The sequence below is a fragment of the Cryptomeria japonica genome, chromosome 8 (assembly GCF_030272615.1).
Source record: "Cryptomeria japonica chromosome 8, Sugi_1.0, whole genome shotgun sequence".
NCBI classification, from domain to species: Eukaryota; Viridiplantae; Streptophyta; class Pinopsida; order Cupressales; family Cupressaceae; genus Cryptomeria; species Cryptomeria japonica.
The window spans coordinates 77,396,497-77,416,990 of record NC_081412.1 but is presented as its reverse complement, the minus strand read 5'-3'; the positions used below and the strand labels follow the sequence as shown (position 1 = coordinate 77,416,990).

Genomic DNA, 20,494 nt, shown 5'->3' with positions numbered 1-20,494 from the left:
TTGAAAGGATATTATCCGCAGTCATCACAGATTTGAACAACTGCATTAGAGATTGTAAGCCAGAGCACTTGAACCATTTCACAGATTCATAATTAGCAGGGTATGTGTAAATAGATTTGTCATATGTTTACATTATTTTCTATTGCGGTATTTTATTTAAAAGGAGGCTTAAACTACACATTAAGCAACATATTAAATCTAGAGGATGTTAGTCAATTCTGAATATTTAACACTTTTAAATCTAAAAGTATAAACTTAATGCACGTGATATAAGCTATCCTTCACGAAACAGAAATAATCATACTTGACAAGAGCTATAATAGAACTGAATAGGGTGAGCAATCAAGAATTGACTCCAGCTATTACTACTTTGCAGCTGTTCATACTTTAAACAAGGTGGCAATGAGAGTTGAAGAACCTTTAAGCTTGGTTTCTGTTCCAAAGGAAGCCAAATCACAACCATTGGCAGAGAAGAAGGCTTCTGGTAAAAAGGCAATTGTAACAAATGTTGGGTCCATTGGATCTGTTGCAGAGATTATGAAAGATTACTTGCCTCCATTCTGGAGTTTTCAGTATTTGGCAAGTTACGGTAGATGAATGGGCAGCATCCAAGCAAATGGGTTAGCCAAGCTTTATGGGAACATCGGATGAAGAGTCGTATTCTGTCAGAATCTGAGCTTTCTCCTATGCTTGAAACAACAGAGTTGTTGAAAAGGCTTTATAAACTTTCAAATAAAAGTAATCAGAGCCAATTGTCTAAGATGGAAATGTCAGAAGGATTTAATCATTCATACAGCCCATATGTTATACTGCCAGTTGTCTGTTAATTTTATGTCAAATGTATTAGTTTATTACAAAAGTCTACACGTATAATGCTGCAATTCATAAAACATTATACTCATGGGAAAATGAGGAAACCTTAGATTTTATTTCTTGTAATTAATAGTCTTTCAAGAATCAGTTACAGAAACCGAAAGGTCCCTTACCAGAGCTTTTAAATATGTAAACAAAAAGACATTTGAAGAGGACAGATGGCGGATCCCCAATGTACTTTGATATAATAGAGAGACTCGAACAGAGGGGGACATTTTATTTCAATTCTGTAAAAGGGAGGGAAGCAGAAGATTTTCTTTCTGAAGACAATCTTTGTATGGAAGGACTGGGGTCTGTGAATTCTAGTTTGATTAAATGAATAAAGGGACAATATAAAATTGTGTTTATTTGTTTTCTTTTCTATTATAATTTTTTTGTGTGTGAAGATGCAATTGTTCTTGATTTCCCCTTTATTATATCTGATTGTGGGTATATGTGAGCCTTAGAATTTGAGAGTTCATATACATATTTGGGTGAAATCATGTTTATATTTCTGGTTATTATTATTTGTGGGTATTGAGTGGATGGTCTTTGTGTCAATTATCTTTGTTTTTCTTTTATTTTGAATTCATAATCACACTCATAGTACGGTTATGAGTGGGTGTTAGTTTTACTTTTCTTGCTTTCCTGTTAAAAATATATCTCTGAAAAGTTAAATTATATCAAAAGAGGGAGCTGTAACTCTAAAATTCAGAGGAGAATCACTAATTTTATAGTGATTCCTCCAAGTGTTAGTTACCGATTTGTCTTTCATTTTGGACATATAGAGTCATTTTCATAATTATCTAGGAAGGACAAATCCATTTACTAACACACATTAAATAGTACAAAAATTGTCAAATCCACCTAACAATACACCTTTTATGTTTATAAGTTACGACAAATTATACATAATTCTTATATCATTTGTCTTCTCCTATTAAAGTTTTGAGCCTTGATCATTCATATATCAACATGTACTATTTATGATATCACAATGGTGAATTCCAAGTCTCTTTAGTGCACCAATTAAAGTATTCCAAGCACGCTTTTGTGAATGAATGATTGAATGAAGCTCAAATATGTGTTGACAATCCTTGATACCTAAATCAATGCAATTAAATGCCTTTAAATGCAAGTACGTAGAAATAAATCATGCAAAATGTGTACCAAGTTGCCTCAACAATTGGAAGGAATGGGAGGAGAGCCAAAACTTTAACTTTAATTTTGACATTTCAAGGGTCATATAAATATGGTACCCCTAGTGTGATTCTTAGAACATGGTTAGGCCATGGAAGCAAAAAATAACAAGAAGGCGGCATTTTACCCACCAATGTGATAAGATGTCTGTTAGAAAATGCTTGCATCAAGCAAGAACACCAATTAAAATATGATCATGAGAGCATATGTCCAAGGTATTGCCCCACACAAGAAAGTGCAAAGACGCATAAAGAATGTAGTAGTCATGAATCATAAACAATGCATGACTATTGAGATGGTGAGGTAAGATGACACTTAAGTGATCAAAGGAATATTTTGTATTAGTCGTAGATATGTGATCATATTAAAGATGTAATCATGAAAGTGCATGAAAACTTGTTTCTTGCGATCAAATTTTGTGATGAAAACTTATTTCTTGTAATCAAATTTTGTTATAAGTGTTGTAATTGATTTTGCAATAAATGTCTAGAACACATGGTGTATAAATAAATCAAACAAAAATCAGCACACAAATGATTTTAAATATCTCAGGATATATAGATAGGTATCATAAATTGGTGAGTCACAAGATGTAAACACAAGAAGCATTTGGATCATGATAACAATGTGCAAGCACAAGATGATGCGGGAGAGACACAATTCCCACCAATGTAACAACATACATGTAGAAGAAAGATGTGACAATGAAAGTATATAACAACATAGACTGTAGGTAATGTGTATAGAAGCATAGGCATAAGATAATGACATGAGAAGGCTTGTATATATGAAGAAAGGATAACCATCATGGGAATGTGATTTAAGAATGGTAAGGTCACAATTATAACCATCATAAGCATGAGAGGCATTTAGATATAAGGGAGAAATGATCATGGCAAATAATAAGCATTGGGATTCATAGCAATCATAAAGGTAGACAATGATAAGGAAAAATGTAAAACCGATATAGTAAACATTAGCAAATGATTAAGGTATGAAAGGAAGGTGTAATCAAGAATACTAACAAACTTGTCAATATGGTGTCTCTAATGTGATTCTTAGAACATGGATACAAGAAAGGATAAGAATCATGAGCATGTGATTTAAGAATGGTAAGGTCACAAGTATAAGCATCATAAGCATGAGAAGCATTTAGACATAAGGGAACAGTGATCATGGCAAATAATAAGAATTGGGATGCATAGCAACCATAAAGGTAGAAAACGATAAGGAAAAATGAAAAAGAAATACATTAAACATTAGCAAAAAATTAAGGTATGAAAGGAAGGTGCAATCAAGCCAATATCAAACATGTCAATATGGTGTCTCCAATGTCACTCTTAAAACATGGTTAGGTCATGTGAGCAAACAATAATAAAGGGGAGACATGTTACCCCTCACATTGATATGACCCCTTGCATCTTCCATGGATATGTTATTTAACTCTTCTATTGATGATTTGCCTTTTTCAAAGTTCTTTCCAAGAATGTAGGAATTATTGCCCCTACCTCTAGTTTGTGGTCTGACCATATTAAGGCTCAACAATGCAAAATTTGATTTTTTGTGACCAAACCTTGGTTAGATGATTTCAAAAAAAAATTGACCACAAAATTAAAATTTCAAACAATAAATCCCTAGTAGTGATTTTTTTCCAAACCATCCAAAAATGTAAACAAAGATGAAACTTTTCAAAAACTGCAATCTATATAGTGAATTTATAAAAAAAACCCTAAAATTGCATTAACTTATTTAAAATGACTCCAAAATACTTCAAATTGGAATTGTAGGTGATCTACTATGCCCTTGTTCAACCTTGGACATGAATTTGTGGAACCCCTAATTTGTTAATAATTCCTTATATCTACTCCAAGCAACCTCAAATATGGACTATAGTAGCTTTGATTAATCCTTGATCAACCCTCCAAAAATTTAAAAAATTAAAAAATCAAATTGAGAGAGATATGCACTTCACAATTCAACCTCTTGAATTTTAAAAAATCGCATTATTTATTATCTTTTAGGTTCCAAAATTGTGCTCTAATACCATTTGTGATGAAATAGCTTGCACAAGCGAAGAATATAATAGGAAATATATTATAAATACTAGATAATACTAAAGGTTAATAAGCCACTTTGAGCGGTCCATGCCTCCAATGTCTCTAAGAAGAACACAATTCACAATACAATGATCATAAACTAAACATTGACTCCTATATATACCATACTTATGTCTCGATTACCACCCAAACCAACTTAACTTCTTGTATAAGATTGCACTAATGATTTTAAAAGAGAATTAAGAGTTAAGGTAGTCACAAGTTAAATAGTCATAATCATATGCACACTATAGGATTCAAGGTGTACCAATGATATGGCAATATCTAATATGTTGTGTTTCAAGATTTTTATTACCACGTGGCTCCTCAAGCATGCTCATGATCTTGGATGTTGCATGAAGGAATATCTCAGCCAGGTGTACTTTGTGCTTATACAAAAAGTTTTGGTCATTGAGGACCATATCATCATTTCCACTTGTCTATAATGGGAGAAAAGTTGTACTCCTTAACAATTATGCCCAAACCATGTGCTTACCACACTTAGTAATCAAGATGTTTTACTTGTTACACATGTACTTATAAATTTTGTTACTTTACATATTTATATACATCGCTTACATTTAAATTTCATGTAATATTTTTTCCTCTCCAATTCCTTATTTGATGGATGCAACCAATTGAAGGGGGGCATATCTTGTTGTTAAAACTCCTATGCTAAGCATGTTGACAATTACAAGTGCCTACAAAAAGACTCATCATCGTCACCTAATAGATCATAACCACACAACATGACAACACCCAATATGCCACATCATCCTACAACCACCAAATAGCACAGAGCACCACACCTCCTTACATACAAACAAAAAAATTTGAACTCTAATCTCTCCTCATGATGATTCATACCAAAAATTAATTTTCCTTTGTGATTACATAAGCAACTCATTGTACAATTTCTCTATTTTATAAGTTCTCATGGACCATGCATGCCAAAAGATTGACTTAAACAATGAGATCTAGAGGGTTTCACTACTTTATATGGCATTGGATACTCTTTATGTCTAATTACTTATTTTGCATGCTTGTTTGGGAATGCTTACATGCTTTAAGATACATTATTGTTCTAAAATTTACATGCACCTCAAAGTAGGGAGCAATGTATTATAGTGAAATTTGCATGCCCATGTCAACTCACATTTAGATTTCAGCCCATTTTGATGTAATGCCTTAATTAAATTAAATATTAATAAAATGATACTCTTATGCAAATTTGGGCTCATTCTCCCATACCATTACTCATACCAATTTATACATTTTTCCCACACTTGGCTCCATGTTCGCACATTTTTTATATATGCACCATTCATTATTCCTATTATTTCATGATTATTTCCCACCATGACATGACAAGCATTCTCTACCAAAATACTATAGTTTCCATCTCCCAAGCCAATCCCAAGGATATGGTCACAAGATCAATCTCACACCTATCGATATGACCCCTAAATTTTCAAAATCCAAATTCAAATTTTGGTTGATTACCCCATTGTATTCCTACTTTAAGTCAACTTGGTACACATTTGGCATGATTTGTTGCTATGCATTGTATTAAATGGTGTATATGGTAAAAATAGAATGTTAAACTATTGTAAAACCAACAAAGATCCAACCACATAAAATCTTAGTTCTACAATTAAGAATCCACCATACACCAATGAAGAACCTAAAACATGCAAAACATTAAAAACATGAAAGATTATACCATCCACATACTTAGTAGGATTTGATCTTCATTATTTTCTATCTCCATTGATCTTGTTTGATATGGTTGCTCTCAGATTTTGTATTGTGCACATAAGCTCAACAAAGAATAGATTGTGGTTGTGTAGATGCTTGGTTGCTTGATCGTCTGAAAGTTGATTGATCGCATTGATTAAAGTTATGAAAGGATAAAGAAATCCTCTTATATAGAGAACACCTTAGAAAATGGAGGGATAGGATTAAGAGGTGGAATATGATTAGATGGTAGGTAGAAGAAATACAAAAATATTAAAGAACTAGTTAGAGGCAAATTAAAAGATCAATGAGAAGTGTCATGGAAAAAAAAAAGCTAATGAATTAATTAAATAAATAAATATCTATTTAATTAATAGAAGAGGTAGAACCAATAAAATAAATAAAATATTTATTCAATATAAGGAAAGGATAATTTAAATAAATGAAAATATTTTTTAAGATAGGAAAAGGTTAGAAGATGATAAATGAATTAATTAAATAAATAAATATTTATTGGCTAAGACAATTTTAGGTGTCTACAAAAGAAATTCAATTATATTCACTATTCAATTATATTCATTTAGACATCAAGAATCATCCACATATTCGAGATTCATCCAATCAATCATTCGCATAAACATGTTTGGACAATCATTCGCATAAACATGCTTGGAACACTTCAATTGATGCACTAAAAGAACTTAGAATATACAATGTCATTCTAGAACATCTATGTGTCTAAAGATTGTTGTAATTGATTATTTCCAAGACTATAAAGTCAGTTCTATCAAAGGAGCCAACCTAACAAAACATGACCCACATGAAACAGCCATCCCCCTAGGCATTTACAATGATAGAGACAAATTTAAAACCAAGTGCACACAATCAGCCAAATCAAGTGCATATGGCACAATAATAGATCATAGACAAATAAAAAACCAAGTGCACACAATCAGCCAAATCAATTGCATATGGCACAATGATATATCAGAGACAAATAAAAAACCAAGTGCACACAATCAGCCAAATCAAGTGCATATGGCACAATGATAGATCAATAGATCAAATCTTGTAATTATGATTTCAATGTAGTATATGAACAACAATTATTCATTTACAATAACAAGAAAAACAAATACCAATTGAATAGCAGATTTATGCATTGTCACTATACCTAGAACTACATGCCTTATCCCTTGCATTTAATTTCCTAGCATGTGTAATGTCCATTTTCAAGGGATTTACCTTAATTTGGTCCTAAGACAAGAATTCCAAATCAAAATGAGAATTGTAATTAAATATAATTTCATTAAATCTGGAAACATTTCATTTTAGAACTTATCTTGATGGCCTTCTCTAATATGACAATGGGACTATGTAATGATGGACTCTGCTATACTTACATTCTTCTTAATAATCTTTTTGTTAATGTTTCCAAAGTCTACTCATATTTCCCCTTTAATTCTGCTCATATAATCCCTTTAATGATTGATTAATAATAAACAGATCGATAGAATAATCCTCAAATGTGTATAATCATTCTGGAATTGAAAACGTGTATCTGGTATACAGTGTATGTCCACGAATGGATGGAATCGTCCTCTGATATTTATATTTATAATTATTCTGAACTGAAAATATACTTTGATATACAGAATACGTATATTGGATGAGTGTAAACTCAGCTTGATTACTTTCTCCTGATAGCAAATTGGACTTCTGTAGTTCTCTCCACTAATCCGTGCAACCCTATACGTGCCGAAAGCATATGCACCACTGGAGCAGACTCAAATATGGATCTAAGTAAACCAACAATATTCGATGATTGGAGAATGTGTTGAACTTGCTTCTTATACGCCTTCAAACTGAAATGAATGAATGGATTTTAATGACGTCCATAAGACTCAATGGTCTAAGGGACCCACAGGTTCAACTTATCCCAGTTTCAAATTATTTTCCATGCTGGATCTTCTCTTGTGAATCTTGATTAAGAGGTTTGTTGTTTTGTGAACTCTTGACACTTTAAAAAGCTCGTTCAGACTATCTATTTTTAATTCATTCCCAAACTAGCTACGAATGTCTTCGTACATTGTACACTCCATAATGAAATTTCGTTTTGTTCCTATTGTCCTCTTGCTGCAAAACAGGCATGCTCTTTCCTCCCACTCTTCTTTAGGCACCTTCCATCTACCAATTTCACATCTCAAATGGTGAGATCCAGTCCTTAATTGTGCAATTAGAATTTTGACCTTACCGTTGATCGCAGATCTCAAATATTATTTTTCCTCATGCACCCAGGTAGGGTTGAATTCTTTAATATAGTACATTTTTTTCCTGCCTAGCTAGTTTAACCACATGGCATTCCTAAATTTCTCTAAGACCCACTTTTTTATCTCCTCTTTGTTGTTGGGGCAGTCGTGCAAATTTATGTTCCACTTGTTCATCCATTTGTTATTTTGTTTCTTCCAAGTGTTTTTCCTACAACTTAAGTTTTCATCAACAATCAAGATGGGCCAACGGTGCTTATCCATAATTTCCACCTTTTTTAAGAAGCATGACAACCGAATGACTGCTAAAGCCTCAATTGGGTACATACCAGCTTCAGCCAAAAGGATCTCATATGGTATTGTTGATTTGACTTTGAGGTTGCTGGTGATAAAGATGCTTTTGTATTCTCTCTATTTGTCTCCATTTAAGGTTCAACATGCTATTCCCCCAAACTTCACACCCATAAAGGATAACCCGAACCACTAGCAAACTGAAAAGTGTTTTCTTATTCTTCCAATCTCACAACTCTGCTTTCCTACATCTGTTTTGAAGAAGGTATAAAGCTCTCCAGCCCCCTTGTATCCATTTTGATCTACATGTTTCCTAGCTGAGCCTATTGTGGAAGTCAATTCCTAAGTATTTATATTCGACCACTACCTCCAAGGGGCTACCCTCAAATATAAAATCTACCTGTTGTTGTCTCTTCTTCAAAGAAAAGATCATGACCTTGGTCTTGCTAGTATTCACTTGCATCCCAACTTCCTGACAAAATAACTCAAGAGCCTTCAAGTGCTCTCTCAAACCTTGTGCAGATTTTGCAATAAGAATAAGATCATTAGCATATAAAAGCAATTTCACCATGTAGCCTACCAACTAGATACCTTCCCCATTTGTATTGTTTAACCACTCTTCAAGTTTATCAATATATAAGCTAAACAAAGTGGGAGATAAAGGACACCCTTGTTTGACCCTGATGTCACTGTAGAAACATTCAGACATTCCATCTTTAGTTCTGAATTTAGCTCTAACCTGCTCATATAGTTTGTGAACAATAGCCCTAAGTTCCTTTGGAATCCCAAGTTCTTTCATTCTACACCACATCTTGTCCCTAGGTACACTATCAAAGGCTTTTTTGAAATCCACGAAGCAGCAAAAGGCTTCTTCACCTTGATTATCCCACACTTTTTAAATTAAATGTCTTAGTGTAATACAATGATCAATGGTGGAGTGTTTCGAGCAGAAACCAGCCTGTCCTCTAGCCCTTTTTCCCTCTTTTTCAACCCATTTACTGATCCTACGTTCTATCATACTCCCAAAAAAATTTCCAAAGAGGGGGTTGACCATAATAGTATGGTAATTAGAAGGATTATTGGCATCTCCACTTTTGTAGAGAGGAATAACAACACTAGTTGTCCATTCAACTGGAAAGTTGTTTCAGATAACTCCATTAAAAATCTACTTGATATGTAGAGCTCGGAGCTCTACCCCCCATTTTAAAAATTTGCATGTAGACCATCAATATCATGTGCTTTACCACTTGCCAGATTCTTTATACCTTGTTTGATGTCCATTACTGAAAAAAGTTCAGTTGAAATGTCAATTTTGGGTGGATTCATTTTCTCATTTGTTCGTTCATAGAGGAGCTTTGCATACTCCATCCATTGGGCATCTGTGATAATATTTTCTATGTTTTTTTATTTTCTTGTAATTCTCTTCAAAATCCTTTGGGATTGTGTTTCCCCAAAGCAATTAGTTTCTTCCCTCTTGTGATCACAAAACTTTCATTTTTTTATTTTATCAATTGTTTGTATATTAACTTGTGTTCCTTGTTTGATTCTTTCCCTTTAAGAGATTTTTTCGTAGTTTTGCACTCTTCGTCATACCAAGGATTAGCTGGGAATGTATTTGACACCCTCTTCATAGGTTTAGAATGCTTACACACCATCAGAGCTTTGTGTATTAAAGGAATCAACCTATTGCTACTAACATACTCTTTTTCCCTCTTCTTTCCTTTGTTCTCTATGCTGTTTTTTTTCAACTACAAGTATTTTTCAAGAGTTGCCCTGAAAGTGTCCCGGTTTTCTTGATTTATAAGGATTTTTCCTTATGTTCTGACCTTCCTAATAGAGTGTTGGTTTTTCCCGTCTTGTAGCCCTCTAGTGTTTATGCCAAACTTAATACAAAGGGGCATATGATCAGAGTTCAGCTCTATGGGACAACCTTCAATGGTGAAGTCTAATAACTTGGAAATATATCTCTGAGAACAAATTACGTAGTCAACTACACTTTACCCATTGTATGGTTTGCAAGTGATACTCTTAGATCTTGGCCAATTTTCCATGCCATTACATATGACCAATCTGTATAAGCTGCAAAGGCCTAATAGCTCAGCACCAAAATGTGATACACTCCCATTTCCATCTTGCGAAGTCCTTTTTCAAAAATTATCCTCATTTTCCCCTAACCATAAGGGGTTGATATCCTCCTCAACATTGCTGCTCAACTGGATAGATTGATTATTCGATGTTCTAGCATTAAAGTCACCAATTAGAATGATATCACCTATAGTGTTGAAAACTAAGATATCTTTCTTTAGTGCAACATAAGGGTCTTCATTATCCAAATGTTTCTTCTTGTAGAATTTTAAACGTTTTGGAGCAAAATAGCAAACTGCCATCGAAATCGTATCCTCATTATCTGTTATTTTCAGCCATATAGATTGTTTTTTTGGGTCCTCTTTCTCTAACTGCACCACACCACTCCATATTTCTTTTATTATTAGTTGTGATCCCTCCATATCCTTTACCTATCTCAGTCTCTTCATTCCACATGGAAATTTTAATGTATCCATCGAAGTCTGGAATCCTGCACCCATTGTGCTTGTGTGTTTCCATAAGAAAAATAATGGATTTCCCTTCCGCTATGGGCCCCAATCCCGATCCTCTTCTCCATGGATAACTTATGCAATTCCAACTTACCATGTTTGTATACTCCCGTGGGGCCTCAAATCCCTATTTCTTGTGTGTCCATCGCTCGGTTATCTGAGCTTTCCGATTTTTCAGCCATGCCCATTTCCCTGCATCTCTTGTTGATTTCACTTTCTCCCATTTTTTCCTTCATGCTTCTTGTTGATCAAGAGTCAAATCATCATCGAGGTAAATATAAGTACCTCTAAGCATCCCCCTATTTTTTAGGATCATAGATTTGTCCTCCATACTTCTAAAAGTAACTCTCACGTGCCTATCCTTTCTTCTATTTTCTTTCCGATTCTATTTGCTATTTGAATACAACCTACCCACTTCAACTTGTCTTTGAAAAAATCCTTTGCCAAGATGTTCGTTCTTTCCCTCTCTCCAAAGTCCTTCAAACCCTTGATGATGATATTTACCCCCTTGTCGTGTTTGTCTTTTTCTTCTTTTATTTGCCTCTTGATTTGTTTTTCTATGATCTCCTTTTGACTCATTATCGGTTCCTTTACCACTTATGTCCAAGATTTGGCTTTTGTTATTTGTTCTTTTAACTTGTTCTCTCTTGTTGCCATGTCTTCTACTATTGATTGGAACTCCTCTAATTATGACATGATATCTATTTTTACTGATTCTGCATTATCTTTCTCTACTTCTCTGGTTTGTTCCATCTCTTGCTTAACATTGTTTAACTCTTGTTGTCCACTTTCTGTGATGTATTGCAGACTTATTACCTGCTCTTTTAACATATCGTTCTCCTATTCTAGAGTCCAACTAACCTCTGTAATTTCCCTTAATCTCTTTTCTTATTGATGCTCTTTTGACTCTGACGTTTCAATCATTTTCTTCATGTTCACGAGCTCACTAACGTAAAGTTCAAACAACCACAACAAAGGGGAGGTCGTGGGACTGTATAAGTCTTTATTGCCTTGACTATCATAATGACCTTCCTCCCTTGTCTCCTTGTCAAATGCACAATTTTCAGTTTTAGATTGTGCAATCACGTCTTCATTCTTGAAAGAGAGCAACTCCCTTTTTTTGCTATTGTTCCACTCCTGATATATTTGATTCGCTGCTAGGTCATACATTTTAACAACTACTATGGAGCTGCTTTTAGTTGACTTTGGTAGAATCATAATAAGCCTTTTTTTTTTTTTTCTAAAACTACCTCCTCTTACGTATTTGCCTACGTCTTAGAATCCCCAAATATTGCTTTTTATTTACAAAAATCAGATTATCACTTATAATATCCCTGTTAAACTGATGGCAATATGGTCAAATAGATTTCCTTGGTCTAACAAACTCTCCCCAATCTGAGCCTAGATCTAGTTTTGGAAACCCCTGTGATGGTTTGAAGGTATTTGGCATCCATTTTACCTCACCTTGGGTTCCTAAGTCCATGTTTCCAACTAAGATAGGGTTTTTTAAAGGATATTGAGCCCCTGCACCACTAATATCCTGACACGTCATATCTAAGTTTTCATTCAAACCCTTTTGTTTTATTCCCATTTGTTCATTGGTTGTGGTTTTGTCAGTTTTCATGAGCTTTGTTTGATTCATTCACATTTGCAGCGAAAGACAAAAGAAGCTATTAAGAAAATAAAAAGAGATGAAGAAAAGGTGTTGAGGAACCTGTGCCTTTATGACTTTAATTATTGTTTGTGGGCCCTTCACAGGAGATGGGTATCTTCACTGTGTCTTGCCTGCTTGTGGTGTATTCACGGTGCCTGTCTACTCTCGTCACTTGCCTACCTGGAATTCTTTAATTCGCCTGGAATTCTTTATTTCGCCTGGAGAACAAATCTCAAGAAAAGCTCAGAAGCCAACACAATGTTCTAAAAGCCTGCATGCATGTCTGCTTACGGTGTATTCACGGTGCTCCCATCGCATGTATTCCTACTTCAAAAGGGGGCATCATTTGGATTTGATGAGTCATCCCTATTTATAACCGATTGCTTCATAATTATTGATTTGCTTGATCCAAGAATCATAATCGGTCTCTGATATTTCACTATATACAAACCACCGTATTATTGGCACGGGGTCAATTGCTCCATTTCAGTGATCCAATAAAGATCCCAATAAGAAAGTAGAACTCCAACATACACATCGAACTCCAACATTGCCCATGAGAATTGATCGATCATATTTGTATTAGAAGTTGCAAAGGTAGACAATCTGACATGCGTCAGATTTGGTCTGCCTCTATCTATTTTCTCCCTTCTCGTCTCTCCTTATTTTCTTCTTATTTAGGGGAAAGGACCCAATAGTTGAGCACATTCCAATTCTTGTGATAGAAGTTGTTGATTTAATACCCCATGCTTGCTGATTTAAAGTCCAACCTTTGTATAACATTGCACCAATAGTTGTATGATAAGTACCAATAATTGAATGAGATATACCATTTGTTGTGAAAAGTAACCAATCATGTGATGCCACATCAGTTGCACAAGCATTGGGGTCCTTTTGCACACCTATTGGTCTCACTTTGTTTTGGGCTGTTTTGGAAACCTTGGCAAAAAGTATTTTGATGTGGCATCATATTTGATTAAGTGGCCTTGAAACCTTAGTTATAAGCAGGTAACTTGCCAAGTAAGCTGCTGTAAAAAAATCAAAGTGATTTGAAATTTCCACATAGGATTTTGAGAAGCACGAAGTGAGGGTGGTAAAAAAATCATAGTGATTTGAAATTTCCACATAAGATTTTGAGAAGCACGAAGTTAGGGTGCACAACTACTGGGTCTTTTCCCCTATATCCCCCGTTGAGTGGGAAAGAGATTCAACAATTATGACTTTTCAATAATATTTATTAATAATAATTTTCAATATAATTTAACAGTAATTATCATTACAAATTAACATTAATTGTATTTATTTAATAATTGTTGTGAATATTATCTCATAGTAATTAATATTGATTGCAAGTTAATATTTATTTAATAATTCATTATAATAGAGATAAATAGTTAGTCATTATTTAATAACATATTGCTGAGATAAATAAATAGATGATTAATCAGTACTAAATTGATATTTAATTTAAATTTTATTTTTATTCTTTTGTATTTTGATTTTATTATTTATTATCATTAAATTATATTTCAAAGTGGGGACATTACATCATGCCATTTTATGTTTAAATATTCTAATAGTTGCTCTCAGCTCAATTACCTAAATTAGTTCGCATACTTATTTGCATTAATTAATTAATCCAGGGCACTTTAGGGAAAGGTCATTTTCTTTTAGAATGTTATTGGATATTAATGAAAGCCAATTAAAACAATCTAGCATTTAACTTCGTTTAGATTGTGAAATATGATAAAAACATATTTAAAGCATTTCATTTTCATATGATTAGTGTTTTGAAAATATTGTTGTTGTCTTGCAATTTGAGAGATCTATTCTCATCAAGAAAATGAATAAGAATGTTATAAGTTGCATTTGGAACCTTCAAATTGAAAGATGCCAACAATACCAGTGATATCTGATTTTGTTAATTCTTCAAAACTCCTAACTTGGTATGAGCCGTAAGGTTATTAAAATACCATCAGATGTGTTCTTTGCCCTGTCTATAACTATTTTATTGTTATGCCTTGGATTGACTTTGCAATTTGCTTACAAATCAAACGCTACAAATAACTTGTGAGGACAAAGGCAACCCATCCCATTGTGAAAAGGTCCATGTTTTAGGAAGATTGTCTGTTGACTATTCTAATAATACCTAAATAAGCTTGCACGCAGAAGAGAATCAGAAGGTGAGCTGCATTCAAGTAGCAGACTGACAACAGTAACAGAAAAATATTATTAAAGATTTTTAACTTCTACAGTCCATAATAGTTGTTGAAGACAATAATTTTAGGATAAAAGAATGCTAATATCTAATTCTTTTCTACAAAAACAATCTACGTGAGATATACTGTCCATTCTAAAAAATAACTTATGTTTACTTAATGCAAGAATTGATTGGCGCAAACATGAAAAGAGGTTGAATATTTTATTGAATTGTAGTCTAAGCAAAACTATATGGAATGCATGTGGTACTGGTGGATAGACTTGGTTTACAATTGTACGAATTCTCTGGTATTGGATCTTAAACTTTATGATATGAAAAAAGTTTTGGTAACAGGAAATTAGTATAATATGATAAAAAATGTTAGCAACTTGAGTATTTAACTTAAATTAACTTCAAGATGTGTCAGTCAGCAAAATATGGTAAAGAAATATAAAGCTCTCAAGATGAAAATAATATGAAACGATAAGAAAATCATAATTACAAATAATATTCTATACAAAATATGGAACACTAGCTAAAACCTTAAACTGAAAGTATACTTTAGGCTACATAATGATATGATACTATTTCAGCACAAACACGAACCAAGATAAAAGTAAAATACAAATACAAAGTTTGTGCATTCCATAAAGATAAAAAGGCACGCCTTCCACAGCAGATAAACACTGCTTCAGAGCATAAGTGCTCAGCCTACACTTCAAGTACCCAAAAAAAAAAAATTATCTTATTATGAGAGTTATAACTTATGATACATACCAGTCATAACTTTATTAAGCGGATTCCTTACTAAGCAACTACTTATACTCTACCATATAATCTTTTCTACTCAAAGTAACAATGAATATCAGGTTTTCAAATTACAACCATTAGCAAGATCTGTATGCGAAGAAGGTACTACTACACTGTCACCATTAGCAACATCCAAGTTCTTTGAAGCTTCCTTTCTGTAATTAACAGGAAGATCCTTGTGTGTGTACGTTATCCTATGATCACCATTAACTACTTGTCCGGTACCTCTCAATAACCTGGAACAATACAATTAAGAAATATATACATTTAAGCAAAAAAAAAACTCTTAGTGCGCCTCAATCTACATTAAGTTATAGAGTTCCTAGCCAAACCTAAATTTTAGTGATGACGAAGCATACTTCAACATTTTCCTTAATGTGCAAGACTAATACCAAATCGTTTTAAGCTTGTTAAAATTTGAGAAAGCCGTAATTACGACTGTAGAAAATAATTTAAACAATTTATTGCTTTTTTCCTACTAGTGCATTATAAAGCGAATGTGGATTGACTTTGAGCTTACCTTTGTAAGAGGAAAATGAGTTTTTGGACAGTTTTCGTTCTTGTAAAGTATCAAAGCTCTAGAAGCACATTTTTTAAATCGATATTTGAACATTTCTCTATATGTTCAACCAAAAACCTTTACCAAACGCTTTGGTTTGGGTGAGAGACCTGTCAAACTTGTTCCGAGCTTGTTAAAGTGCGCGAAAGCCATCATTATGATTAAAGAAAATTCTTTAAACAATTTGTTTCTTCTTCCTATTTAATGCATTCTAAAGCGAATTTAGATTAGTTTCAAGCCTACCCTAGTTAGAGGAAATTGACATTGTCGATCCCATAGTGTTTTCATGTAAAATATCAAAGATCTAGAATCATGTATCAATGGACCATTGCAGTAATCGGATCCATATTATTATAGATTTGTTGCTTTCATTAGGGATAGTGAAAATTGTTGTTTTTAAACTTACATAAAAAACAAAATCCCATCAGTTATCTCAACGCAACTATATATAGATAAATACTCAAAATCAATTCGTTTCTTTTACTAATATATGAAACATTGACTTTCTTCGTATTTTTGTGTTTTTAGCTCTTTGAATAATCAATAGATAGTGTGTACATTTAAAAATGCTTTTACTAAATTTTATTTTTCCGAAGGACTTCTTGGTGCTCTGCATCTTACCAACACTAATCTATCGCAGCATTGAGGTGGAACAGTGTTCTTCAAGGATGCATCCTTGAGGTTTTTATCTTGTTCTTTGGAATGGAGACATCTTGGTGGTAGAATGAGGATGAAAGGTTCCCCCATCATACCCTCAGCAGTAATCCCCGAAGGACGCTGTCCTTGAGATATCCCTACAAATGCAGGGTCCCTGGAGATGTTCCCCTCTACTGGTGATGCTCAATATCATCCTTATGTAGGATGGAGAACATGTAGATGTCCCGAGAACGAGACATCCCCACATCAGAAAACCAACCCACATACACTTTTTTGTTTATAAAAAACAATAGACCCTTAAATCTAAACCTAAAAGAGGGGCCCACCAAGTTACCCCAACCTAAAAAATTATGAATACCCTATACCATCCTCTATTTCATTCACCAAAAGAGAAAGAGAATGTGCATACCCCATCCCCTACAAACTATTTTAAAATATTTTTTAACATTAATGGAAAAAGAAAGTGTACACTAAGGCCCTTGTGGCCTAAAATTTTATTTTGGTCTTTGATTTTATAATAAAAAAATAAATTAGATTGTGCCAAATTAGATCCCAAGTAATTAGATTCCATTTATACTTTTAGTTTGCCAAGTCAATCTCAATTTTAAGTAGCTTGTTACAGTAAATGATTTAAAAAGTAAATATAACGATCATAGTAAAGATGCTTGGATTTGTGACACAAGTATATTCGCACTGCAACTTCTTGTGGACCTCTTTGTCAAGTTCTATCTCTAATCAATCATTTGAGAAAATGCTGAAGAATCTAAGGCTATAAAAAAGGCCCATTCAAAATTTGACTAGCATTGTTGTATCTACTTTTATAAATTTCTTCATTACATTAATACTGCTAGAGCTTGGTAATCATTTTTCAGACAATGAATGGCAACAGGTTTTATCATCTTTGAAAACAACTGCAGAAAAAGTGCCAATATTTGCTCAGATTGTTTATAGCATAGCTGATATTGAGACATCAGACATACATATGTTTAATTTATTTTTATATTTCAAAATATTTTTGGATATCTTGAGGAGGGCCCAATAGAACAGCTAAGTATTTAGCAATCCCCTTTACTGTTGAGCCCTCCCTCAAAAGTAATGTGGAAATGGGTTTATCACAAAATTGATAAGAAAAATAATAAGTGGCAGGGTCATTTACTCTCTCTTGCTGGCAGAGCCTAAGTATGCCAGGAAATCTTATCATCTTTCAGTATATACCACACTTCTCCTAACTGTGATGGCACACGACAAAATTTAGATGATGGTCCAAAAGTTCTTATTGTTAGATGAGAAGGGCAGTAAATAGAGGTATGCAGTTGAGTGGAATTGGTGTTGCCTCAATGAAATGTGGGAATGGGTTTATCACAAAATTGATAAGAAAAATAATAAGTGTCAGGGTCATTTACTCTCTCTTGCTGGCAGAGCCTAAGCATGCCAAGAAATCTTATCATCTTTCAGGATATACCACGCTTCTACCTAACTGTGATGGCACACGACAAAATTTAGATGATGGTCCAGAAATTCTTATTGTTAGATGAGAATGGCAGTAAATAGAGGTACGCAGTTGAGAACTTGAGTGGAATTGGTGTTGCCTCTCCAAAACATTGGGTGGCATGGGGCTAAAAGATCTTAAAATGTAGGCAATGGCCTCAGCTGCTAAATGGATCTTAAAGGTTCTTCAGGGTACAGAACTCTGGAAACTTCTAATTGAAAATAATATTTGTCTGGTCACTCCAAAATAGAATAAAGAGTGGAAAGGTCTCCAGCCACATAATATTTTCTTTGGGACTGTTTTTGTAAGACCTGGTGGCTCTCCAGTCTTCTACAACATTTGGAGGTCTTGGAAGTCTATGAAACACATAATCAGTGGGCGGGCATAAAGTCTGTACCATAAGTAGGTGCACTTTTGTCTCACAAGTCCATTTGGTGGTGCCTTGCATAGTAAAAAACAAGCCTTTAGTCCTCGCTAGAAGCTACTCAGCTACGCGTTGGGATGTTAAAGAGTAAAAAAACTCTCATAATAACTTTATTAGTGATAAATTGATCTCTTGGAAGTTGGAACCTATGTTACCAGATCAGCCTGTGGGTATGGGCAAGGTGTAGATGAGTGAGGTTGGGTTCATTTGGGAGGTACCTGAGCAAGATCCGAACAAACCATCCATTTTGCTGCCCTTTAAAAACAATTGCTTTCTTTTTTAAATTTCCACCTTTGATACTGGCTTTTTAAAAATTATGAAAATGATTCGTGCCATGAACATCTATGTAGTTTTGAAGGTCTTCAATTGGGCTTGGGGGTGGAAGTTGTGCCCCTCAACCCCGCCCTATATTGTGACAAGGTATGCATTGTTGTGACCATTTCACACATCACCCCATCACAAATGGGGACCCCTCTTTGCTTTCCATCTTAGGTTTTAGATTAGATTGCTAGGTGTCTTCCTTTTGAAGAAATCAATGTCAAGCGAAGCTTATGCTTGCAATTTTGGGAGTCAATGATTCATCCCTTGGATTTCTTAATTGAAGTAAGGAGAAAATTCAGCTAAGGCATGGAATTTCATGGATCCCTGACCTAAGGACATTTCATCCTTGAGCTAAGGATATCCGCACTGTTTGCATTTCAAGCCTTCCTGAGCTAAGGACATTTCGTCCTTGAGCTAAGGAAATCCACACTGTTTTCATTTCATGCGTTCTTGAGCTCAGGGCATTTCATCCTTGAGCTAAGCATATCCACACCGTAGAATTTCAAAGGCACCGCACGAGACAAAGGCACCGCACAGGGTTAACGCCGCACAGCCACGCCTACCGAACGAAGGGAGGTAAAACGCTGAAGGGAGGGAAACAAACGCCGCACAGCCATGCCTACCGAACAGCCACGCCGAACCGAAGGGGAATAAAACGAAGCCACCGAAGGATCTAACAAACACTGGCTACCGAAGGGAGAAACAACGCCGCCTACCGAAGGGGTATCCCGTGGAGTTACGGTAGGCTTAGGGCGTGTTGTATTTTGGCAAACGACCTTCGCATGTTACACCCCGCGGGCTGCTAGTATCAGTCGCTGAACCAGAATAAGCCCAAAGGGCTTGAACCGAACTTGGCAGCCGCAAGGATTTTTCAAAATTACCGTGCGGTGTAGTGCGGGAGGTGGACGAAGATTTGTTTTGAGCATTTTATTAGCCGGAGGTAGTTGAGGATTACAGCCGTACGGCCCACCTGCCAGGAGGTAGTTAGGTGCCCTCCATCCGACAAGGGCAACTCAAGAAGCGGTTAGCAGGTCAATGGAGTCTGCGGGAAAAAGAAACTGGAAAAAACAATTGCAGGATAGCAGCCATAGGAAGCCGGATGCACGTATTCTCCCTTCAGGTGTTCGAATAGCAGGCGGCACGATGGAAGCCAGGCAGAAGAAAAAAACACCACAGCAGCCCACTGTACGAGGGAAGAACACCTCCACTTCACAGAATATCACTTTTGAGGGATTGAATGGGGTGGAATGTCGGAAATGGTGGCAAGACACGCCGGATGATAATTTGGTGAAAACAAGTCTTCGCCGAGCAGGGGTAGAATGGGCTATACGGATGCCTGTGTT

At 34.9% G+C, this 20,494-nt stretch overlaps 1 protein-coding gene across 2 annotated transcripts in view; it reads right to left on the bottom strand.

The window, feature by feature from the left end:
- Positions 1–15,508: 15,508 nt before the first annotated feature.
- Positions 15,509–20,494, bottom strand: part of LOC131046348 (delta-1-pyrroline-5-carboxylate synthase) — a 163,788-nt gene continuing 158,802 nt past the window's right edge. For both annotated transcript variants that reach the window (XM_057980073.2, XM_057980074.1), the window contains one exon: positions 15,509–15,937. In XM_057980073.2, the coding sequence (XP_057836056.1) occupies positions 15,757–15,937 (181 nt within the window). In that variant the 3' untranslated portion in view covers positions 15,509–15,756. The remainder of the gene's footprint in view (positions 15,938–20,494) is intronic.